At 32.2% G+C, this 25,473-nt stretch overlaps 3 protein-coding genes across 4 annotated transcripts in view; 1 reads left to right on the top strand and 2 right to left on the bottom strand.

Moving 5' to 3' along the window:
- The window catches only part of LOC149961273 (uncharacterized), a 72,243-nt gene extending 66,260 nt beyond the window's left edge, over positions 1 to 5,983 (bottom strand). Inside the window, exons 1-6 of the mRNA XM_090170410.1 lie at positions 5,880 to 5,983; positions 5,782 to 5,822; positions 4,149 to 4,358; positions 3,932 to 4,084; positions 3,200 to 3,523; positions 2,082 to 2,188 (exon numbers count right to left, since the gene is read on the bottom strand). Of these exons, the coding sequence (XP_090026536.1) occupies positions 2,082 to 2,188; positions 3,200 to 3,523; positions 3,932 to 4,084; positions 4,149 to 4,358; positions 5,782 to 5,822; positions 5,880 to 5,944 (900 nt within the window). The 5' untranslated portion in view covers positions 5,945 to 5,983. The remainder of the gene's footprint in view (positions 1 to 2,081; positions 2,189 to 3,199; positions 3,524 to 3,931; positions 4,085 to 4,148; positions 4,359 to 5,781; positions 5,823 to 5,879) is intronic.
- An 809-nt stretch (positions 5,984 to 6,792) lies between these two features.
- Positions 6,793 to 8,303, bottom strand: LOC149961272 (diphthine--ammonia ligase). The gene is made up of 2 exons (XM_090170400.1): positions 7,953 to 8,303; positions 6,793 to 7,884 (listed from the first exon to the last, which is right to left on the bottom strand). Exon 2 carries the CDS (start codon positions 7,877 to 7,879, stop codon positions 7,136 to 7,138), a length of 744 nt encoding a protein of 247 aa, XP_090026526.1. The 5' UTR covers positions 7,880 to 7,884; positions 7,953 to 8,303; the 3' UTR covers positions 6,793 to 7,135.
- A 603-nt stretch (positions 8,304 to 8,906) lies between these two features.
- Positions 8,907 to 25,473, top strand: part of LOC149961270 (uncharacterized) — a 151,922-nt gene continuing 135,355 nt past the window's right edge. Inside the window, exon 1 of one of the 2 annotated variants that reach the window (XM_090176409.1) lies at positions 8,907 to 9,091. In XM_090176409.1, coding sequence (XP_090032535.1) covers positions 8,999 to 9,091 — 93 coding nt within the window. In that variant the 5' untranslated portion in view covers positions 8,907 to 8,998. Of the gene's footprint in view, positions 9,092 to 10,115; positions 10,335 to 25,473 lie in introns of those variants that run through there. The other variant, XM_090176415.1, reaches the window with a different exon arrangement.

Genomic DNA, 25,473 nt, shown 5'->3' with positions numbered 1-25,473 from the left:
AGTACAAACGTTATTGTAACGTAAAAAGAATTAGCCAAACTTTCAAGGAACTAAAAACAAATCACAGAATTTGTCATAGATCTAGAGTACTTAAAATTACCTTCAAAAAGTGTCAAGCTAAAATTTCATTCCCTGACTTTTTACAAATGCTTAAAATTCCCTGACCTTTTAAAGCAAGTGTCGGCTCGTCCTCAAGTAGCTCTTATTTCAACAGATGTCGCTATCGCCGTAATCAAAACAAGACAGTTAAGCTACATTTTTACCCAAAAGGCGGGTACTTATAGGTACTCCTCGCGTTGATTGGATCGTTGGTAAATTGGTTAATGACATAAATTACAGTAATTTAAACAATATTTTTTACATGGGATATTAATTTAGGTTAAAGCCCACTAAATAAAGTATAATTTGTCTAAATATAGTACTGACGTTATCATTTGGCTATTTTGAACCTAACTTCCATTGCCATTAATAGATGGCACCACGCTCTCCACTAAAGTCACTTTTTTTCGAAGAATCGGATAGATTATGGCCATCTCTAATAACAGGGGCCTTTTCATAATACAGGTGGCAATGATGGAGCCGACAGTTGCTTTAAGCCCATTTTTAAATTCCCTGATTTCTCCCTGACATGTGGCAACCCTGTTCCAGGACTGTCCCGTCGATTAAAGTCTAATTACTCCTCAGAGCAGCGGCCAGCGCGGCCTTTAAATATATTCAGAATCACTTTCCCAACTAAAAATAACTGCAAATTAAAGAAAAGAAGCTACTGGGTGTTAAACCATTAAAGGGAAACTAACACATTACAGTTTAATATTTAATATTATATACTTAGAAAATATGCCCAAGATCTGGCGTTGCATTGCGAACTAACACTTCCACCGATTTTTATAAAATTTGACGCTCTCCTATATTAAATTCTGCTCTTTTTAATAAACATGTAATTAAATTCATATCTCATGCAGTCAACAAAAAATGGCGGAGCCGACGGTTAAATAGGAACTTTAGCCGTCTTTGTTAGAAAAAAACTATTTTAAACCCCAAATAGAGAGAAGTTACCACTGAGTTAAAATTGTAAAACGAACTAATTATTATTTTCCAAATATCTAAACCTGAGTCTCTGAATGCGCTGAAAACAAATACATTTTAAGGCACCATTTATAAACAAGGTTGGACATAAGGATATTTTTAGGCGGCTCACTAGTCAGGCTGATTACTATCTTAATTTATTTTAGTAGTCACTGACGAGTGGGGGTAAAAATGGGGGTATAAAACAAGAAGGTCAGCCAACATTTTTCTTTACCCGTCAGAATTAAAATAGGAATTTATTATCACTTGAGTTACGTGACTTTGGCCGATCACAATTTTTTCACGACTTTGTCTTTGACTAATTTAAAGCAACTGTCGGCTCTATCATGGCCACCTGTATTATGAAAAGGCCCCTGTTATTAGTGATGGCCATGAATCTATCCGATTATTCGATAAAAAGCGACTTTAGTGGAGAGCGTGGTGCCATCTATTAATGGCAAAGGAAGTTTGGTTCAAAATAGTCAAATGATAACGTCGTCAGAGAGCCTTTGTAGAGTACTATATTTAGACAAATTATACTTTATTAAGTGTGCTTTAACCTAAATTATATATCCGGTGTAAAAAAATATTGTTTAAATTACTGTAATTTATGTCCCGACTTTTTGGTAAAAATGTAACGTAACTAGTTTGTTTTGATTACGGCGATAGCGACGTCTGTTGAAAAAAAGGCTACTTGACGTCGAGCCGACACTTGGTTTAAAATATTTTCATTGATTTTCTACAAGCTCTACAAGCATGTTGTGATTTTTTTAAAATGAAATGGGATTGGTGATTGATGAATTTATGATACGCCATATTCGCCATTATTGATGAATATTTTGGTAAATTTTTCACCCGTCAAATTGACTAGTGAGCCCCAGATTTCGATGAATTTTAATAGTCAGAGCATTTATATTAGTAGTCAAATGCCGTGACTAGTGCCTTATGTCCAACCCTGGTCATGAAGTTGGATAGAAATATGTAAATAAAGGCGTTTAAAATGAAAAGTGTTGTACCTGCCAAGGATGCTCTCCCCTCTCCGTTTTGGTGCCACCCACGATGCGGGAAGTTTGCTGATGTGAATTACCGCTCTGCTGCAAGTCATCAATATTCTTGCCGCAAACTGATCCCCGAAAAATAAATGCCAATTAAAAAAGATCTCGTGGAACCAAGAATAAAATGAGGTACGGCTAAGAATATGGGAGCGGTTTCTAAGGCGAAAGATTGTTGGATTTCGTTTTTTCATGACGCTCGAAAAGCCGCTTTGAAAAAAAAAGGATCACTGGATTGCTAATTTACCAATTATTTTTTTAGTATTTCTATTGCACTTTTGTATTTAAATATTTCGTACGATATTAAAATATTTCCGATATTTCTAAAATATTTCCGATATTTCTAAAATATTTACGATATTTCTAAAATATTTACGATATTTCTAAAATATTTTAAATTTTTCCAAAATATTTCCGATATTTCTAAAATATTTACGATATTTTTAAAATATTTTCAATTTTTCCAAAATATTTCCGATATTTCCAAAATATTTCGGCTATTTCTAAAATATTTCCGATGTTTTTAAAATATTTTCGATATTTCTAAAATATTTCCGATATTTCTAAAATATTTCCGATACTTCTAAAATATTTCCGATATTTCTAAAATATTTCCGATGTTTTTAAAATATTTCCGATGTTTTTAAAATATTTTCGATATTTCTAAAATATTTCCGATATTTCTAAAATATTTTAAATTTTTCCAAAATATTTCCGATATTTCTAAAATATTTCTCAAAAATTTCCGATATTTCTAAAATATTTCCGATATTTCTCTAATTATATATAATATTTCCATTTTTTAAACACGCACTATAAAAAGTGTCTTGCAGATCCTGGCTATCGGAAATATGAATTCCTGGCGATTTCCTTGAAGATGTTTTATTTAAGCGCCAATCGTACACGAGATTTCCTCTTTTTGATGCCGACTATCGCCATCTATATTTCATTTTTTTTTAAATTCAAAAGCAAACGAATTTACGCCATGGAAAAATGCGAGAGTCATATCAGAAGCTTATGCTACTCCCCCATATTCTTAAGTACCTGAACTTGATGCGCTAAGAACCAAGGATAATAAGTACCTTTTGGTGGAAAACCAACATTTCGGTTCGGATTGGACGGGCCTCGATTCTGGTTGTTCTGCTGTTTGTTCAAGTTGTTCTTGTTTTGGTTGTTGTTAGCGACGACCGGGTTGGCATTTTGTTGGTGGGTATTTTGCGGTCGCAGCTGTTGGCTGCCTTGGTTCCGAATCGAGCTGCTGCCTTGACGATTTTGATTCGATTGACCTTGATTGTTGCGAGACGGTTTGCGACCCTGTACTCCTTGGTTCGATTGCGTTTGAGCCGGGTCCCTCCCTTGAGTTGATTGGGTTTGAGACGGGTTTCGACCTTGGTTGCTTTGGTACCCTTTAATTTTGATAATTTACGGAAAGTGTTAAAATTATTTCATTACCTATTTTCAAAATCATTATGGATTGAGGCTATGATATCAAAGTGGAGTTGAAATTGAATTTAGATTAATTTAAATTTTAGTTTACTTAAATTATTAGTGAAAAAATCAATTAAAATTAAAATCAAATTAAATAAAAAACCTATTAAAATAAAAAATCTAATAAAATAAAAATAAAACTTTTTTTCGATTAAAAAAAATCAAAAAAATCAACAAAAACCCTGTGAAGTATTATAAGAATTTCGGTGTTCGAATAATTTTCAAATAATACTAAAGATGTCGAACTACCATCAAAACTTAAAAAAATTCATAGCCACAAATCAATGTGAAGTTAAAATAAAGTGCAAGAAAAAATTAGTGCAAACCGGATTGTGCAGTGGGAACATAGCTATATATGGCATAAAATCCCCTATAATTGTAGTATGAATCCGACTGGAAGATTATTTTGATTCGTCTGGAGCTAGTTTGGAGTACCCTGCTGCTAGACGACTTGCCACAGAAAATAATACTATTTTCGTCTAAACAAAATCATCTTTCACAATTAATTCAGTGTATATTAATTTCTCCCCGGATTTGGCCAACCTTGCGTTCCCACTTCGTCCTTAACGACGACCCAGTCATTTTTGCAGTTATCTTGGGGTCCCAAGTCAAAATCTTCGAAAGTGAGGGATATTTGTTGTCCATAGGGTGCTTGGATTTCCACTTCGCAATAGGCGTTTTCGGGGTAAAGGTCAGGGTAGCCGGGAGACGAGAAACTGCCTCCGTTTGACCCAAATGACCTTACAGTACAATCTATTTAATTTGGTTTTAATTAATTTTGGCATTTTTTAAACAGAATTTAATTATTAATGAAACTATCTTAAGCAATTTTTTTTTAAAGAAATTACATAATTTAAAATAGTTATTATCTGGTAAAAGTTTGTAGTAGGGTTTTTCATTGTTGTACTGGAAATCAAAAATGTTGAAGGTCAACTAGATTTTTATAATAGATATAATTCCGGCGGGTTCTTCAAAGGATTCTACGTATTGTTAACTTATAATTAGTTTTTTTTGGAAGCTTTATTTTGGAATGCTTAAAATATTTTCAGCACAAAAATATTTTTTAAATGATTGCGCATTACAAACACGACTTTTGGGAAAATTTTCTGTACACTGAAATTGAACTACACTTCAATATTGGGTAATTCAAATTACAAACCAATTTCAGTTTAGTTTAGCTAAAGTAGGTTGCGGACAATATTGGAACCATTTTGGGTACTAGGGTAACAAATACTACAGAGGTTTTATTAATTTCAAAGCTATTTTCTAATACTTAATTCAACTAAATCCGGGTTAGGGAATTTGGAAATAGGCCTAGAAAGTCAGGGAAAGATCAGCATATTTTAAGAATTTGTGAAATTCACGGAAATTAAATTGATCTTTAAACAAATATTTAATGTAATTTTACTATATTTCTGTGATAAATTATGTTATATTTTATTTAGTTTATTTAACGTTTTGGTGATAAAATGAAGTTTTTTAGTTAAAACATAACCTGGAGAATCATCTTTATACATTAAAAGTGGAAGTAAATTAAATAAAAATAAAATATAAAAACTGTCTAATTTTGGCCTTCGAATGGTCAGGGAAAATCTTTACAAAGGACCAGGTAAAAGTCAGGTAAAATCTCCAAAAAAAGGGTATGGGAAAATTAAGGTAAAGCATTTATTAAAAGGGCCAGGAAAAATCTCTAAAAAAGGGCAAGGGAAAAGTCAGGGAAAAATCTCTACAAATGGCCAGGTAAAATTCAGTAAATATTTCTAACAAAGGCCGGGTAAGAGTCATGAAAATTTCTAACAAAGGTCAGGAAAAATCTCTACAAAGGGCCAGGTAAAAATCAGGGAAAATATCTAAAATAAAGGCAAGGGAAAAGTCAGGGAAAAATCTCTAAAAAAGGGTAAGGGGAAAAGTCAAGGAAAAAATCTCTAAAAAGGTTAAGGGAAAAGTCAGGGAAAAATCTCTACAAATGGCCAGGTAATAATCAGTAAAAATTTCAAACAAAGGCCGGGTAAAAGTCAGGAAAAATCTCTACAAAGGGCCAGATAAAAGTTAGGTAAAATCTCTAAAAAAAGGGTAAGGGAAAAGTCAGGGAAAATCTCTAAAAAAAGGGTAAGGGAAAAGTCATGGAAAAATATCAAATAAAGGACCAGGGAAAAGTGAAGTAATGTGAACGTACCTTTTTGACCACTAACTTGTCTCTTATCTCTTAGCTGTCCCCTAACAAGAACTTATCATAAACAAACAATATATAACAATAAAAAACAAACAACTTACTCCAGCGCTTGGCAATAACACAAAACACACCACGAAATTACGAAAACTTTAACATTGAAGAACATATCTAAACTTCGCGACGACACAATCCGAACTAAATGACGTTAAAAACCTTGGAAACCAAATATAGAGATTCTATCTAGAATAATTTAAGAGCGAATGTACATGGGTATATTCCCTTCGAGTAAGTTGTCATCAAATCGAATTCGATAGAGTGTATAATATTAGCAATTGCTATTCGTTAACTTCGTAGAAAAAATTACCGAAAAACGTTTTTCAAGTGAAACCCCCCCGAAATAAAAGATTTCGCGCCATCCAAAAAGGCCAATACTCTCATCCTTGTTTTCCGAAATTACCCAATCAAAGGTTACGCTGCTCGTGACGTCACTATTTCGTAGATTTCATACGAATTAGGGAAGACTTTTAATGTAGTTGGGCAATGTATTTTTTCTACAAAATTTGCAAAACCAAATTTCGCCATAAACTCCCCTTTTCTTGACGTTTGAAGTGTTGAGGGCAATTTCGAAACGTCGGAATGTGGTAGCCCTGTTAGGTTTACAAGTTTTAAGACTCAGATTAAGAGTTTGCGAAGAACGGAGGAAAGGACGCAAAAAAATTGATGGTTTAATGCGTTATTCGAGACACGTAAAACAAACATATATTATGATTTAATTCAGCCAAGGTTGATTACCGAAAACGGGAATTTAAGGGGGATGAACTTTAACTCGCCGTTTCCTGTACGATGGGTTACGACCAAGTCCTTTGTTTTTTTATATTAAGAATGACGTGATAAGGCATTGGTATGTCTGAAATTATCCCTGTTTTTGTTTAACTTTGTTCCTTTGGAATCTGTGCAAATAATTCTAATGATAAAAGTACGCTTCTTTCGATTTATAACATAATCATATTGATACAGTTGTTTTTATGATAAATAGTTTAAATGGTTGTGAATGTAACAGACGCTGCTAATTGTGTTTTTATGGTCATCAGCAGTTCTCTAAATTGACAGCAACATGTTATGGAATTCTAATTAGGAAGTTTTGAATGTTTTTAATATTTTATCACGGTAAAATATTTAAACAGCTTATTTAAAATAAAATAAAATTTAGTTTAATCACATTTACTGTACATCTTCGACATAGATGGAGATACAAAATTTTTCGCCTATCGATTTGTTTTTATATAGCTAGATGGCGCCAGCGCATCGCGTCAACATTTTTCAAATACTTGCGTAACCCACACCATCGCAAAAAGTATCATTTTTCAACCAATTTCAGTTTATTAAATTTTAAGAAACCAACGGGAGCAATGTCACTGTCCGAATGAATATTAGTTTCGCGTTCTAGGACCTCAATTTTCTTTTTAAATAATGGACAATCTAACGTGAATGTTTCGTATTCTCCACCTTCTCCGCAAATGTTCAGCCCATACTTTTCTTGCATATTTAACATATGGGGATAAATCTCTTTAATAGTTAGGCCCAAATGGAGCTTGGGGACCAATCCTAAGGCGGCCACTTTAATTATAATGGCCTGAACATCATTCTCTATCATTTCTTTCAGAAGTTCACCTTGTTCACGATGCCACAAGTATCCCAACATGGTAACTCCTAGTCTTTCACACACATTTTCAACTCGAACTTTCTGATAACTGGAAAATATAGCACCAACGCTAACTCCTTCGTAGGGTAGTTTCTCCTTAATTTCTTTCATTAACTGGTACAGATCCTCAACTTCATCACCGGGCGTAGCGCTTTCGTACGCTTCACCTTGATTTATGGCTGTACCAAGAATTGGTCTACGGAACATTGGAAGACCCATAGCTTCGGCGTAGTATTGGATACCATGGTGTCCAACACTTTGGTACATATAGCTGTCCAGTTCCTCAGCATTGGTAGGGTACAAGTTGGCAAGGCCTACTATTTCATGCCCGTTTTTAACGCAGACCATCATATTGTAGCAACTATCCTTGCCTCCACTTACTAAAGCTAATACCCTCATTTTTTCTAGATATATAAATTATTAATTTTAATTGAAAAAATTATTAACGTGTTTTCTAAAAAAAAAATGGTACCTAAACACGTGGATCACCTTTTCCTTCAAGTCTCTTCCGTAATGCAGACGAATTTACGTCAGAAAATCCAAGAGATGGCGCCACCATGATAGTCCTTTTTTTAGTTTAGGCTTTGTCGTGAAGATGGCGACAGTGGAGCTGATCGAAAATTTAAAAAGCGATTTCAAATTTAGTTTCGTGCATGTTTTAACTTTTTAGCTTTGGTTTGTTAACAGTTTGATTGATAAGCATTTTATACTCGCCTAAATAAAGAAACATCATATTTTGTTCGAGTTGAATAGAATTTTCAAATTGAAAGCGGGACTTTGCCTCACACATTTTACACTGAGGTTTTTAGGTCTATTACTCAGTCAGAACTAAAAAAATTGTAGTCGGTTAAAGAAAACTCTTAAGCCTTTGCCCACCCAAACCACTACTGCGTAAAACAAGGCAATGTAGCGTAAACCGGAAGCGACGCGAGAAAAGTTGATTAAAAAATTTTCCCATCAATAAATTCCACAAGGCGCGTAGCGGCCTATTATTATATTATATTTCAGCCCCTTGTCCCCCCCACGCCCGAGCCATTAATCGCAGCTGGACTTGGGGGAGTGGGGTGTCAGGCTTCCATAAAGTTCCCTTGCATAAAAAATATGTCCACTGGTTGAATCGAAATCCCCTTATTTCCTGCACTTCCCCCCCCCCCCGCTTGTCCATATATTTTTGCGTCCTGAGCGACAATACGGCGCGCGGGGGTCGGCGGGTCGCGGATGAAAACTGCTCCAACATCGGGAGAAAGTCTCCAAAAAGCCGGGGGGGGGGATAATCCCGCGCCCCCCGCCCCTCCATCCTGCGCTCAAAAATCCCCATCACATCATCTCGGAGCTTTCCCAGTGACTATTTCTAGCATCTCTTTCAAAAAACACATCGCTAGCAGACGTCTTTTACAGTTCCGGACTTTTTCAGATAAAACTATTCCCATTTAGCTCTAGTTTATCCTCGGCTATATTACGTTTTTCTATTAACAGTTGGATTTTTATAGCCAAGTCTTAGTGAAGTTTTCGCGGTTGATGGCGTTTGATAACGTATTTCGCTATTTGAAGTCTTTGGAGGAGAGTGAAGAAAAGATTTTGAATGTAAATGTAATAACGAGTCAACGAATGGTATGTTTACGATGTTTGTTTATGTTAGAGTTTCTTTTTGCGTATTTTATTTTTCGAGGATTAGGCTGGAATATATTTCTCGTAAGCGACCGTTAAAAATTTCCATATTTAGAGTTGAATGAGGGTAATGTTTGGTTGAATAAAAATGACATTACTGACTTCTTTTGAAAGTGGAGTTCGAAAAGGAACTAATAGTAAAAAGCGCCGGTCTGCCGCTGAGAGATCAAATTTAAGAGCACGTGCACTTTTATTATTTTTAGTTAAAGCGTTTATTTGGGTGTGCAGGCACGTTATGTAATCGACATCGTAAGATGCTGCCTATTTTCGACATTGGGCGATTCTATCTTGAGTTAATTTGCGTCTACTAACTTTTAACGCTAGTACGGGAAGACGACCGGTAATAAATATTTTATTTTCCATTAAAATTTAGATTGCGCCAATTAAAAATTAGGATAATTTTTGTAGCACTGACATAGTGAAATATACCCTTGGTACAGCTTGTTTAAGTTTCATCCTGGTTTGATGTTTCGAAGAGCTAAGCTTAGATCTTCGGGGAGGGAGGGTCGACAGAGGGAATGGCATAATTTTCTGAAGGGGTCTGGTGCGACTTGGTTAATGTTTTGAGGCCCTCTTTATAGGTAAGGTTGCGGCATTTGACATAACCCCTATACGAAGACATTTTCCCCGCAAATCAAATTGTTAAAACATGCCGAAAGAGGGAGTTGAAAACCGTGTAATTTTCAATTTCGTTTTTCAACGAGCGTCTTTTTACATTTTCGTCCGCGTTTTTGAAAGAAGCAGAATAGTTAAATAACGCAGTTTCTTTTATCGGGAAAAATAATATTAATTAAAATCGCAATTCTATTAACGTACTAAATAGAGCCAGAAAAAGAAAGTCCCCCGTTTAATGTTTTGATCCCCTCCGAAACCAATCAAAAATATCCCGATGTCCCGCCCCTCTTTTCGAAGAAGGGGAGAGGAAAGCAGACGACGCGAACTCGGCTAGAGCTCTTCGGGAACGTTTTTGCGTCTACCCGTCGATGTGCGCGGCCGCACGAAAGTTCGTGGTGCCGAGATAACTTTTTTCAACGCGTTTGTCGCTTGTGCTTCTTTTTTTGGCGGTTTTTTTTGTCAAGTTGTGTTTTTGACAGTATTTTGCGTTTTTGTGCTAATCTCTCGCTAATTTTGGATTAAAATCGACCCATAGTCGTCGCTGCTTTTTGGATAATTCGCTCCCTTATCGGTGAGTTTCTTCAAATTTCCGTGCCATTCTCGCATGTAGTTGAAAAAGCCGCGTTGGGGTTTTTGAAAGACGGGGCGAAAGATAAGCCTTAGCTAAAGTCAGTTTGCTTATTCAGTAAACTTTTGCCGTGCGTTTCGAAACGTTGTTATGCGCGAGACAACGGAGGGAAATTTGTACAATTTCTCACGTGTATTTTGATCTACTGTCGACCAGTTATTATTTTTATAGTGTATAAAATGTAAACAAAAGAAGTTAGAAAAGTGATACGGAGACATGCATGTCTCGAGTTTATAAAATTCAATGAAATCAAGGGAGGAAAGTGATACTACAGTTTTTAACTGTCGACTTTTTGCGTCAACGGTTTTTTTATGTTGGTTAAATTTAAGAACTCTCGAAAGTGTCCCGAACTCCCAACCTAGGCCTAACTCTCAAACTAAACGACATTCATAAATTCTCGGTATCTCTTTCTGCCGATTTTAAACGATGAGTCGCTGTAGGGGTCTTATACTTTTCCTGTAATTAAGATTTGAGAAAACCGAGTTTATATACTATCCCCCCTTCTTACGTACCTACCTTTGGCGTCGGGAAGACTTTTGGATAGTCTGCATTTTTTTGTAGCTCCTCACAAAGTTTAATTATTGACCGAATCCGAAGGGGATGTATTTAGGAGGGGGAGACGCGATATTTCTCCCAATTCGTCATTATTCCGGATTTTTAATGACAAGCGAGACATATGGGTTAAAAGCTTATTTTTTACGCCCATAGGGGGAACTACGCTCGAGTATATTTTTAGCAAAGGCCTAAAAATAATATACGAACTCTCACGAAGTAAAAATTGAAACTTGACTCCTTATTTAAGAATGTTTTTTATTACTAGAGGGGCAATTTAAAAAGCGATTTATTGGGACGCGATTTAAGACGTGAATAAGTTTTTATAACGGAATTTCATCCACGTATTTTTGGATGGTCAGAAATTTAGGATCCCGTTTTTTATGCTTGGGCGAAGTTGTTATCTTTCGATCGTCGCCTTCGATTCCGGGATGTGTTTTAAGGGAAGATACGTGATATTTTTATATTCTTTAAAGTGAAGTCAATATTATATATCGGAGTAAGAGGCTCGTGTTTTAATGGTTTTGAACTTTAAAAAAGGGTCGCTTGTGGCTGGCTCTCTTCGGAAAACGGCGGAGGATTGCCATTACCGTTATGAATTTAAGTTGAGTTTAGCAGTTTGGCTTATTACAGAGATCTGGGTTGTCTGGAGAGGGTCGGCTTCGGATAGAAAGGCTTTTATAGGGTTATGTTAATATTGGAAATATTAGTTTTATACCTGAAATTACTCGAAATATTGAGTCGGTTTTTTGATAACAACCTTTTAGTCTGTTTTTTGGTAACAACCTTTTAGTCGGTTTTTTGGTAACAACCTTTTAGTCGGTTTTTTGGTAACAACCTTTTAGTCGGTTTTTTGGTAACAACCTTTTAGTCGGTTTTGTCGGTAACGAAATTTAGTCGGTTTTGTCGGTAACGAAATTTAGTCGGTTTTGTCGGTAACGAAATTTAGTCGGTTTTGTCGGTAACGAAATTTAGTCGGTTTTGTCGGTAACGAAATTAGTCGGTTTTTTTGTTAGACTTTTAGTCGGTTTTTTGTTCGAGACATTTAGTCTGTTTTTTTGGTAACAACCTTTTAGTCGGTTTTTTGGTAACAACCTTTTAGTCGGTTTTTTGGTAACAACCTTTTAGTCGGTTTTTTGGTAACAACCTTTTAGTCGGTTTTGTCGGTAACGAAATTTAGTCGGTTTTGTCGGTAACGAAATTAGTCGGTTTTTTTGTTAGACTTGTAGTCGGTTTTTTGTTCGAGACATTTAGTCGGTTTTTTGTTCGAGACATTTAGTCGGTTTTTTGTTCGAGACATTTAGTCGGTTTTTTTGTTCGAGACATTTAGTCGGTTTTTTTGTTCGAGACTTGTAGTCGGTTTTTTGTTCGAGACATTTAGTCGGTTTTTTGTTCGAGACATTTAGTCGGTTTATTCCTCGGTTACTTTGTGGCACTTAATTGCATATATTTATTATTTCGTGTTTCGTACCAAAATTTACGGTGTTTTCGTACAGATATAGAATTGGTTTCCAAATTTCGATTGTTACACAATTTAAATTTTTATTTTCTCAAAAACTAAACATTTCGAAGTGTACGTTCTTATTTAATACTAATATATCGTTTAAGATACGTCGGAGAAAAATTGACTTGTTGGAAAGATATTATATCGTTTAAATTTCCCACAGTTTATTATAGTATCGAAAGCATTGTACAATCGTTTCAAATAAGCACACCGCAGCGGCATAATTACGAAATATTTACCAAATAAAACGCTCGTTTATTAGCGTTGCTCCAAAATAAAGTAATTCAGTGTAATAGGCGGGTACTAGAACTTTGAAAAATACGATTTGGTCAAATGTCCTTTGTTATTCAAAATTGTCGCTCTAAGCGAAGAAGAAATGTCCAATTAAAATAATTTTATCAATTTCTACATGTGTGGGCCTTTCCCGGAAAATTCCCCAAATTATATGTGGGCCTTTGTGGAGCATGTATTTCACGCATATACGTGCATATCCCATTCCTATAGGCTTTTATTATAAACCGAATTTGTTTTTCTTATCAAGAATGTATTTATTTAAATTTTGGGATAATGACTGTGGTCTAGTTTTATCTCCTGTCACGAGAGGAGGGGGGGGGGGAAGGAAACACGTCACCGGCGTGTGCTTCAATGACGTCAGTGTTAGGGAACCAATGAGATGAAGGGCTGGAGCTTACTCTTCGAGCGTGAGAGGAATTGGGAGCAAAGCTAAAATTAGTCATTCTCCTAAAGTATTTAAGTATATTATTTCTCGTATTTTGAGTAAAATTTTAAGAACCGTCTGGGTCCGAAAACAGACGCTTATTTTCGGTTCTAAGTTTAACAGAAAAAACCTGTTTTTCCTTAAACGTAAAAAATAAATAAATAAAATAAACTAGACCGTTTCCAGGTAGATTTAGTATTTTTCAAAATAAATAATTCTAGGTACTTTTTTAAAGGGGAAAAATGTTAAAAAAATTACTATTTTTTTAGTTATTTAGAGGTATTTTGACTGAAATTTGAAATATTAAAAACTATTTTAACAATAGAGTATATTGTTTTATTAAAACCGGGGTTGAAATATTAAGAATATTCGTATTAATTTTAAAATTGACTTAAATTTTTTTTTCGTTTCAGTGTCCTTTTTTTTTGAGTTTGAAATATGTTTGTAAAGTTTATCGTTTGCCCATAATAGCAAAATTTATATTTTTGATATATTCTTCATGATAATCTTAGATTATTTATGTTGTTTTTACTGCGAAGTTTAAAATATACTCAAAATATGTTTACAATGGAATATATTGTTTTATTATGATTTAATATAAAAGGCTTAATATACGTTTTTTTATAGAATTTTGAAATATTTTGGTTTCATAATCTAATTTTTTGGTTTATGATAAACTTTATCTTTTTGCACACTTATGTATGAATATAATAAATTTTGTGTGTTAGAAATATTTAATACAGGTTTGCCACAGGCCAGTGAGTACAGGGAACTTCAAAATATACCTAAAAAATTTCAAGTATAAGAATTTTGTAAAATATCAGGGAAAAATCAAAAAATTAAAATTTATCTTGGAAATGGTAAAGAATAGTAAGGTTTTTCACTTTTCCAACGTTGCAATAAATACATAACATTTATATTAAAATAAAAGCTTAAATTCATTAACTTCTGTAATTAATTAAAATACAAAGTTAAGAATCTAATTTTGACTTTAGAAAGGTCAGATTTATAAAAATGTACGAATCAAAGCAATTAAGTTAATTTTTTAATTAAATTTAATGTTGATTAATTTTAATTTTAGTTTGCATTACCGCTGCAATAAAATTATTCATCAAGCAGGCAGAAAATCTTAAGGGAGAAGACTACAGTGGCCATGGTCAAGTTTCGCGCTTTTTCAAGCTGAACTCTTTTAATTTTGTATTTGAACTTACTAAATTAATATTTACGTGTAGAACAGCCTCTTGTTTAGTGATTAAAATAATTTTGACAATTTTAAATTTAAAAGTAATTAAGTTATTACGTTTTAATTCGGACCCCCGGAGCCAAACATGTTGGGCAAGCGCCCAAACTACCCTTTAGTTAGGACCTTATATCTCGTTAACTATAAATATTATAATTATCAAAATTATTTTAAGCACTAGAGGAAGGTTCAGCTTAATAAGAAAAATATAATTCAATTATGTAATTGTTGAAACAGAACCGTTCAGCTTGAACGAAAAAGAGGCTTTTACTGTATTCTTCCCCCTTAAAAAATCTATTAAAATCAATGAAAATCTGATTTAAATCGAATAAATTTATTTTTCCGATAAAAAAACCAGTAACCCTGTTGCAACATAATACTACAAATAAGCTACGTTCACACGTAAACGACAGAAAATTGTTTGAATCGGTTTAAAATGATTTAGCCTGGTTCACACAACTCCTTCGAAACGTTTTTAATCAATATCTAGTGTGTGTGAACTCGGCTAACGGCTATATTAAGTTTATCACTAAACGCAGGGTTGCCACACGCCAGGAAAAAGTCAGGAGATTTAAAAATAGTCATCATAAGTCAGGGAATTTGAAGAATTTGTAAAAAGTCGGGGAATTCAATTTCATGACAGTTTTTGAAGGTATTTTAACTCTAGATCTATGACAAATTCTGTGATTATTTACTGTCTTGAAAGTTTTGCTAATTTTTTAACGTTGCAATAACCTTTGTACTGAAACAAAAGACGATTTAAATTTAAAGTTAAAATTTGTTTAATTTTGACCTTAAAAAGCCCGGGAAAATATCATAAAATGGTCATGGAAAACAGGGAATTTGAATCTGAAAATATTGTGGCAACCCTGAAACGCTCAAATTTTACATAAAGTCACATCCGGAACCTCAAAAGAAAACATTAAATAAATACTTTTAACATGTTTTAAAAATGTATATTATAGTAAAAATAAAACATCACTATTACACTCTAAAATTGTAGAATTTGATGTACCGTTTAAATCCTTTGCAAAAACGTGCTAAAAAGCAGTAACACCCTCAAAGTTTGAAACTTAAAGGACCACCAGAACTTTGAAGAGAAGCCATGTTAGCACCTTCGAAAACCTCGAGATAAGAACACTGGCAAACGTTTCACCCCGAAACTGACAAATTTGTCTGCCAAAAAGTAACACCGAAAACCCTTCGCTTAGTTTCACCAAACGCAGAAAAGGTGCAACACGTCTGAACGAAATCCAAATGAAACCACGCTCTTAACTTGGAAAAGTATTTTTAAATTTAAAAAAATATATATTTAGAGACGTTTGGAATACTTAGTTGATATTGAGGGCAAAAATACGGATAGGGTACGGTCAATGTAGAATTGAAGGTCGCGAAAATTTGGCTAAGGGGGTTAGTTTTTAATTTTGTGGGCGAATTTCTACAAGACTCGAAAGGGTTCGTCTAGTGGGCGTAGCCGAATGTTCGTTCTTAGAAACCCAGAAAAAAAATCGTGGTTTAAAAACTAGTTCGAAGACTTTTCTTTTAAATTTTGAATAATAAAAAGATAGAACTTATTTTGGTTAAATCTCGACCAAGTCCGTCGCTATCTTTAGGAAATTTTCTTAAAATATTGAGTGTATCCAAATTTTATGACTCTTAACCCTTTTTAAAAGGGGTTATTTCGCCGATAAGGGTGTACTGGGAGTTTTTTAATTTAATATTTTTTATACGCCAAGACGTTTTCGAACTTCCTGCCTAATTATCAGATCAACGTCTGGTAAGGGTGGGATTTTCGCGGTATTGATTCGAAGGGACTGAAAATTGCCAGGTGCGTTTTTTAATTTGTTTTATCAAGATTATGACGTCCTAGATTTCTCTAAGACTACTAGGTTTCGGATTGTATAATCTTATTAGTTAGTTCATTTTAAGGCTGAATTTGCTATATTTTTAAGACCTTTTGAGCAGGTTCGTTGTATTAAATTAAATAGTTAATACTTTTCGTGTATCTTCTTGGGTATTAACTGATTATTATTAATATTATTATTATTATTATTATTATTAATATTATTAAATAAATAAATAATTTTATTTCTATTAATTTTAGATTTTCTTCATAAATTGAGATGTTTTTTTAACCAATTTTAGATTTTCTTCATAAATTTAGACGATTTTTTATAAAACTAGATGATTTTGTTAACCAATTTTAGATTTTTTTATAAATTTAGACGATTTTTTTAACCAATTTTAGATTTTCTTCATAAATTTAGACGATTTTTTAACCAATTTTAGATTTTCTTCTTAAATTTAGACGATTTTTTAACCAATTTTAGATTTTCTTCATAAATTTAGACGATTTTTTTAACCAATTTTAGATTTTCTTCATAAATTTAGACGATTTTTTAACCAATTTTAGATTTTCTTCATAAATTTGGGCGATTTTTTAACCAATTTTAGATTTTCTTCATAAATTTGGGCGATTTTGTTAACCAATTTTAGATTTTCTTCATAAATTTACACGATTTCTTAAGCAATTTTAGATTTTCTTTATAAATTTAGACGATTTTGTTAACCAATTTTAGATTTTCTTTATAAATTTGGGCGATTTTGTTAACCAATTTTAGATTTTCTTCTTAAATTTAGATCCATTTTAGATTTTTTTTTAACAATTTTAAGATTTTATTTTTTTACAAATTTTAACAAATGATTTTTTTTTAACAATTTCAATATTTAAATATTTAATACTGAAGTAATTTTCATCTTCAATGCACGTAGTTGCATTCCTTCGAACGCTTCATAATACCACGCTTCAATTACCAAATAACTATGTTTCAAATTCTACGATTCGTATGTGTATGGGCGTGGAATAAAATTCCGAATAAAATTATCAAATTATGCAACAATCACAACCTACTCTAGCGTACTACGTAAGCCATTTCAAATGTGAACCCTTAATAACGAATATATTTCCATAGTCAGGGTAATTAAGAAAAAACATAGCATTCCTCTTCGGGGCAAGTATGCCGTCAGGTTATGCAAAAACCCTTCGCTTCTCATGAGTGGAATATCTTAAAGGGATAGATAATAATGAATTTAGTATAAAAGGTAGATTACAATATTTGTTTTTACGACACCACTTACCTACGTATAGAATTAGTCGGAATTTCGAGGATGGGTTGTAGCAACCTTGAAAAAGTGTCTAGAAATGTGCACTTGACGAAATCCGTCCCATAAAAACCGAAAAAGCTTTTTTTAATTGAGATCATTTGATAAAATAGGACTAGTCTTATTTTTTTGGCTCCTGATTTTTACGAGTTTTCACGATGGTTAAAAAGGATATATCTTTTAATTATATTTTAAATAGGATGACTTTTTATCATTTATGAATAATATACGTACTTAAAAAGGCTTTAAAACTGGTTTTAAAACTTTTAATTATAATGGCAATTTGGTTATGGGTTATTACGCTTACCGTAATGTTTAACGTACAAGGTTTGATTTATTTCTGGGTTGGGTTTCTCGTTTGGTTGACAGCTTTAATGGTCTTAAATTGATGCGGTTGTTCCGTTGGAAAAAGTTCGCTAAACGTTCGTTTAAAAACTTTTAGAAAATTTTATAAATTTTGTATGAAATATTTGGGTATATCATCTACTTTTAAATTTTTTAAATTTATTTTAAAATATCTTGAAATTTTTTTAATTCATTTTAAAATATCATATATTTAAAAAATTTCGAGATATTTTAAAATAAATTAAAAAAGTTTCGAGATATTTTATAATAAATTAAAAAAAATTCGAGATATTTTAAAATAAATTAAAAAATTTCGAGATATTTTAAAATAAATCTTACAAATTTCGAGATATTTTAAAATCAATTTTATAAATTTCGAGATATTTTTAAATAAATTTTACAAATTTCGAGATATTTTTAAATAAATTTTACAAATTTCGAGATATTTTTAAATAAATTTAATAAATTTAGAGATATTTTTAAATAAATTTTATAAATTTAGAAATTTTTTTAAATAAATTTTATAAATTTCGAGATATTTTTAAATAAATTTAATAAATTTCGAGATATTTTTAAATAAATATTTATAAAATCCAGCTCTGATAAAGAATTGAAACTATCTTATTCTGAGATGATCTTATAAAATATCCAATTTTAAATTATTTCCTATATTTGTAGCATATTGGTTAAAATCGAACTGTGTAAGTTATATAAAGATTAAACACCAACAGTAAATACATTTATTTTCGTAATTTCTCTCCAATATCGCAAAGATTTTAAATTTTCAACTCTGACCTGTAAAAGTAATATGACTGCCTTTAAATAAATAAAAATATTAATATTTCTTATACGGTTGGAAAGATTATGGTTTGAATTAGCATGACTCGATATCTGAAGTAAGTTTTTTCTAAATCCTTCATAACTTTGTAATTTTGAGTTGAGAGCTATATCAAAAATAAGAAATTATAATTTTTATAATTATATAATCAAGGAAGACATATATAAAATATGTTGCGTGTGACCACCCTGAAATTTGATGATCAGGACGAAAAAGATTATATAAAAGGGAAAATAAATTAGATAACCACAAAATAAAATTATCAAAGGTTAAACTCATATAATTTCCTTGTTGGTGTCCCTAAGTGAGATTGATAAACCATTCATTTATAAATAAAAAATACGAGTTCGAGATATTAATAATCCAAAACAAACCTCGAAGAAAAATCTTTTTATTTTGCCTCGGAAAGTCGTAAAACGCAGTGCGAACCAGACTTTATGTTGAACTGTTAATTACGTTAAATATAACAACACCTTAACCGGTTTTAGTACAAAAACAATTTGCGGCTGAACCTCATTTAACACTTTTCCCATTTTATACCATACTGTTATTTACCATTTTCTACCACAATATTTACCACTTTTCCCATTTTCTACCACAATATTTACCACTTTTCCTATTTTCTACCATAACGTTATTTACCATTATTTACCACATTATTTACCACTTTTCCCATTTTATACCATAACGTTATTTACCACAATATTTGCCACTTTTCCCATTTTCTACCATAACGTTGTTTACTATTATTTACCACTTTCCCCATTTTATACCATAACGTTATTTACCATAATTTTCCACAATAGTTACCGTAATTTTCCACAATAGTTACCGTAATTTTCCACAATAGTTACCGTAATTTTCCACAATAGTTACCGTAATTTTCCACAATAGTTACCGTAATTTTCCACAATAGTTACCGTAATTTTCCACAATAGTTACCGTAATTTTCCACAATAGTTACCGTAATTTTCCACAATAGTTACCGTAATTTTCCACAATAGTTACCGTAATTTTCCACAATAGTTACCGTAATTTTCCACAATAGTTACCGTAATTTTCCACAATAGTTACCGTAATTTTCCACAATAGTTACCGTAATTTTCCACAATAGTTACCGTAATTTTTAACAATAGTTACCGTAATTTTTAACAATAGTTACCGTAATTTTCCACAATAGTTACCGTAATTTTCCACAATAGTTACCGTAATTTTCCACAATAGTTACCATAATTTTCCACTTTTTTCTTTTTATACCATAATGGTTTTTACCATAATTTACCAAATTGTTTACCACCTGTTAAATACAACTTCGGAACCCTGTTTCACACTAATTAAATTAGCATAGAAATATGGATACTTATTTCGTAAGAGTTATATTATATACTTTTGATTAAAGTAATTAAATAAAACTAAACAAGGCCGTAGCTAGGAAAATAATTTTCCCTTTTATTTTGCGGAAAAACGTTTTAACGAGCGTGAAGCCCACCAGAGCGCGTGCGATAGTTGGCAGGTAGGTTGTTTAGTCGGAATATTTAAAATAATTGGCCAAGTTGACTTGGCAGTAAGGTAAAAACGCCGACAACGGGGGTACAGTCACGACTCTTCGGTGGTAGAAAGCCGTTGCAGCGGCGGGGGATTGGTGATGGGAAAGTTTTCAAGGGTGCTGTTTTGGCCCTTTAACGTTCGTAAGTATGGGACGGGCAAGGTCACGCTTAGCACGCTTTTTCGGAAGGCCCAGATCCGGTACCCTCATATGCTCATAGCCCCATTATTATTATTATTTGCTGAAAAATAAAAGTCTAGCCATCAAAACATTACCCTCCTATTTTCGCTAACGTTTAGTACTTTCTCAAATATGCCTATGTTCGTACTTAACACGCGAAACGTGGTTATCAAAGGAGATTTTCCCCAAAATTAGGGCTCCCAGAAATGTCAAAATTATTAGATAGAAATAGTCAAAATTGTTGGATAGAAATAGTCAAAATTGTTGGATAGAAATAGTCAAACTTATTGGATAGAAATAGTAAAAAATATTGGATAAAAATAGTCAAAATTATTGGATAGAAATAGTAAAAAATATTGGATAGAAATAGTAAAAAATATTGGATAGAAATAGTAAAAATTATTGGTTAGAAATAGTCAAAATTATTGGATAGAAATAGTCAAAATTATTGGATAGAAATAGTCAAAATTATTGGATAGAAATAGTTAAAATTATTGGATAGAAATAGTCAAAATTATTGGGTAGAAATAGTATTATTGGATAGAAATAGTCAAAATTATTGGGTATAAATAGTATTATTGGATAGAAATAATCAAAATTATTGGATAGAAATAGTCAAAATTATCGGATAGAAATAGTAAAAATTATTGGATAGTCAAAATTGTTGGATAGAAATAGTCAAAATTGTTGGATAGAAATAGCCAAAATTGTTGGATAGAAATAGTCAAAATTGTTGGATAGAAATAGTCAAAATTGTTGGATAGAAATAGTCAAAATTGTTGGATAGAAATAGTCAAAATTATTGGATAGAAATAGTCAAAATTATTGGATAGAAATAGTCAAAATTATTGGATAGAAATAGTCAAAATTATTGGATAGAAATAGTCAAAATTATTGGGTAGAAATAGTATTATTGGATAGAAATAGTCAAAATTATCGGATAGAAATAGTAAAAATTATCGGATAGGAATAGTAAAAATTATTGGATAGAAATAGTCAAAATTATCGGATAGAAATAGTAAAAATTATTGGATATAAATAGTCAAAATTGTTGGATAGAAATAGTCAAAATTGTTGGATAGAAATAGTCAAAATTGTTGGATAGAAATAGTCAAAATTGTTGGATAGAAATAGTCAAAATTGTTGGATAGAAATAGTCAAAATTGTTGTATAGAAAGTCAAAATTGTTGGATAGAAATAGCCAAAATTATCGGATAGAAATAGTAAAAATTATCGGATAGAAATAGTAGAAATTATTGGATAGAAATAGTAAAAATTATTGGATAGAAATAGTAAAAATTATTGGATAGAAATAGTAAAAATTATTGGATAGAAATAGTAAAAATTATTGGTTAGAAATAGTATTATTGGATAGAAATAGTCAAAATTATCGGATAGAAATAGTAAAAATTATCGGATAGAAATAATAAAAATTATTGGATAGAAATAGTCAAAATTATTGGATAGAAATAGTCAAAATTATCGGATAGAAATAGTCAAAATTGTTGGATAGAAATAGTCAAAATTGTTGGATAGAAATAGTCAAAATTGTTGGATAGAAATAGTCAAAATTGTTGGATAGAAATAGCCAAAATTATCGGATAGAAATAGTAAAAATTATCGGATAGAAATAGTAAAAATTGTTGGATAGAAATAGTCAAAATTATCGGATAGAAATAGTAAAAATTATTGGATATAAATAGTCAAAATTGTTGGATAGAAATAGTCAAAATTGTTGGATAGAAAGTCAAAATTGTTGGATAGAAAGTCAAAATTGTTGGATAGAAAGTCAAAATTGTTGGATAGAAATAGCCAAAATTGTTGGATAGAAATAGCCAAAATTGTTGGATAGAAATAGCCAAAATTGTTGGATAGAAATAGCCAAAATTGTTGGATAGAAATAGCCAAAATTGTTGGATAGAAATAGCCAAAATTGTTGGATAGAAATAGCCAAAATTGTTGGATAGAAATAGCCAAAATTGTTGGATAGAAATAGTCAAAATTGTTGGATAGAAATAGCCAAAATTGTTGGATAGAAATAGTCAAAATTGTTGGATAGAAATCTTAAAATTGTGGGGTTAAGATCTTGAAATTTGTAGGATACAAATCTCGAATTATATGGGTTTTCAGTGGCTTCACAAGTATTTGAAACCTAAATTTTCTATAAAAATCCAACCGAAATTACTTTCTCCAACACAATCCTCCCAATGAAAGGCAATAAATGCGCTACAAATTTCGAAATTTTCCTGTACGAAACGTTTATCGAGACACGGCGAAGTTACTTTCGTATAAAACCCCGCGAATATTACCCCATAGAAGCAAACGCCTTGTGGTTAATGACGATAATTTATCCTTCAAATGAGAGTCGGCATTTTGCAAGTCCTGAGAATCGTTTCTTTCGCAACGGAAACGGCACCGAATCGTACGTCGACCATTCGCAGCCGAGATGTGTTGACCCTATTGCGAGAGGGTCGTGACTACGGGCGTCTTAACGAGGCGCGCGGACAGCCGATTCCGGCGGCGATATACGTTTTCACCGATACCCTCAGGGACGTTTTTTGTCCGTGTTTTTGAATGGACTTCTAAAACAAAAAATATAATTTCGTGACTACCGAAAGTTAATCAAGACAAACGCAACGCGCGAACGAATGGGAAAGCTGTACAGGGGAGTTCGCTCCGAAGAGTACAACATACTAAGGCTGCCACGGCACAGGGGAAAGGTCGGGGAATTTTCAAGAATTTTGTAAAAAGTCAGGGAAAAGGCATCGAATTTTAAAATAGGTCCAAGTTTTAGATTTTATAAATTTGAAAATAGTCCTTAAAAGTCAGGGAAGTTGTAGATTTTATGAATTTGAAAATATGCCTTAAAAGTCAGGGAAGTTTTAGATTTTATAAATTTGAAAATAGGCCTTAAAAGTCAGGGAAGTTTTTGATTTTATAAATTTTAAAGTAGGCCTTAAAAGTCAGGGAAGTTGTAGATTTTATAAATTTGAAAATATGCCTAAAAATCTGGGAATTTTCCAGAAATTTTAAAAAGGCAGGGAATTTTATAGAATTTTGTGAAAAGTCGGGGGTAAGACATGGAATTTGAAAACAGGTCTAAAAGGCAGGGAATTTTATAGAATTTTGTGAAAAGTCGGGGGTAAGACATGGAATTTGAAAACAGGTCTAAAAGGCTGGGAATTTGAAAATAGGCCTTGCAGGTCCAGTGTAAGGTTAGGGAAGTTTAAGATTTTATAAATTTTAAAATATGCCTAAAAGTCTGGCAATTTTCCAGAATTTGTAAAAAGTCGGAATTTTAAAATAGACCTAGGAAGGTCTGGAAATTTGAAAATAAGTCTTACAAAGGTCTCGTAATTTCAAAATAGGCCTTAAAGGTCAGTGCAAGGTCAGGGAAGTATAAGATTTTATAAATTTTATAATATGCCTAAAAGTCTGGCAATTTTCCAGAATTTGTAAAAAGTCGGAATTTTAAAATAGACCTAGAAATTTCGGAGAATTTGAAAATAGGTCTAACAAATGTCTGGGAATTTGAAAATAAGTCTTTTAGGGAATTTTAAGAATTTGTAAAATGTCAAGAGATTTTCGAAATAGGCCTAAAAAGTCGGAGAAAGGTTGGGAAATTTAAATAATTTGCAAAAATTCAGTGAAAAGGTAGGGAAATTAAAATTTTTATCTTGAATATTTTCTGAAAATAATTTTACTATAGTTCTGTGATTATTGTGTAGTTCTGTAAACTTTCTTGTCATTTTTAAACGTTGTAGATCCAACTTTGCAATTATTTTTTTAGTTTAAAGGTAACCTGAAGATCGAATCAACTTCATATATATAAGATAATGCAAATTCATAAATTGCTGAAGAAAGTAAAATATTTATTTGTTCACTGGCAGTAATTATTGACTTTGAAACTGAAACTATTTAAGTTAATGACCAATCATCATAATGGCACTCATCCAGAGAAACTAACCTCTAAGGGGACAGGGTTGGCACTTTTTTGATTTTTATACAATTTATGGCTAATCTTGAATTAAATGAAATCTTAATTCAATTTAACATTTTAGTTTGCTCAGATTTTGTATGTATTTTAAATTTTTGATAAACTATTTTTTGCCTTTTTTTATTACTCCATTGAAATACATGGTGTGATTTAAATCAATTATTAAAAAAAACACTTGATTTAAATTATGTTATCAAATAGATTTAAATCCGCCAACCCTGGTAATTGGCTTTTTTATTAGCTTAGCAAATTGCCGAAAATCAATGAAATTTTGGGAATTCGTAGACAAATAGCGATAAATCAATGGAAAACGAAGACAAATTGAGGGGAATCAATGGAAAACATAGGCAAATTGCCGAAAATCAATGGAAGTTATGGGAAAAATTTGGGAAATCGTAGACAAATTGCGATAAATCAATGGAAAACGTAGAAAAATTGAGGGAAATCAATAGAAAACGTAGACAAATTTAGGAGAAGCAATAGAAAACGTAGACAAATTAAGGAAAATCAATAGAAATCGTAGGCAAATTGCGATAAATCAATGGAAATCATAGGCAAATTCCCAAAAATCAACGGAAGTCAAGGGAAAATTTAGGGAAATCGTAAATAAATTGCGTTAAATCAATGGAAATCATAGGCAAATTCCCGAAAATCAATGGAAGTCATGGGAAAAATTTATGGAAATCATAGAAAAATTGCGATAAACCAATGAAAATCGTACATAAATTGCGATAAATCCATGGAAATTAAAGGCAAATTACGAGAAAGCTATGGAAATCATAGTTTTGAGAGAAACCAAAGAATGTTTTTTTGAAAAATATCAACAGGTGTACAACATGATTACGAGTGACTAACCTTTCGAGGGTGACACCTTTTGAGGCAAATGATTGGATCGGTCCGATCGGACGCCCCAAAAACAAAGAATTGCCCTCACCCTGTACACTGCTCAGTTCCCAGTGAAGGAGAGACGAGTTGAAGATAGGTCAGGCGCGATGGGGTA

This window comes from Leiobunum rupestre, chromosome 1 (assembly GCF_980474605.1).
Source record: "Leiobunum rupestre chromosome 1, qqLeiRupe1.1.hap1, whole genome shotgun sequence".
Lineage (NCBI taxonomy): Eukaryota > Metazoa > Arthropoda > Arachnida > Opiliones > Sclerosomatidae > Leiobunum > Leiobunum rupestre.
The sequence above is the reverse complement of the archived record's forward strand: the minus strand, read 5'-3'. Positions and strand labels throughout refer to the sequence as shown.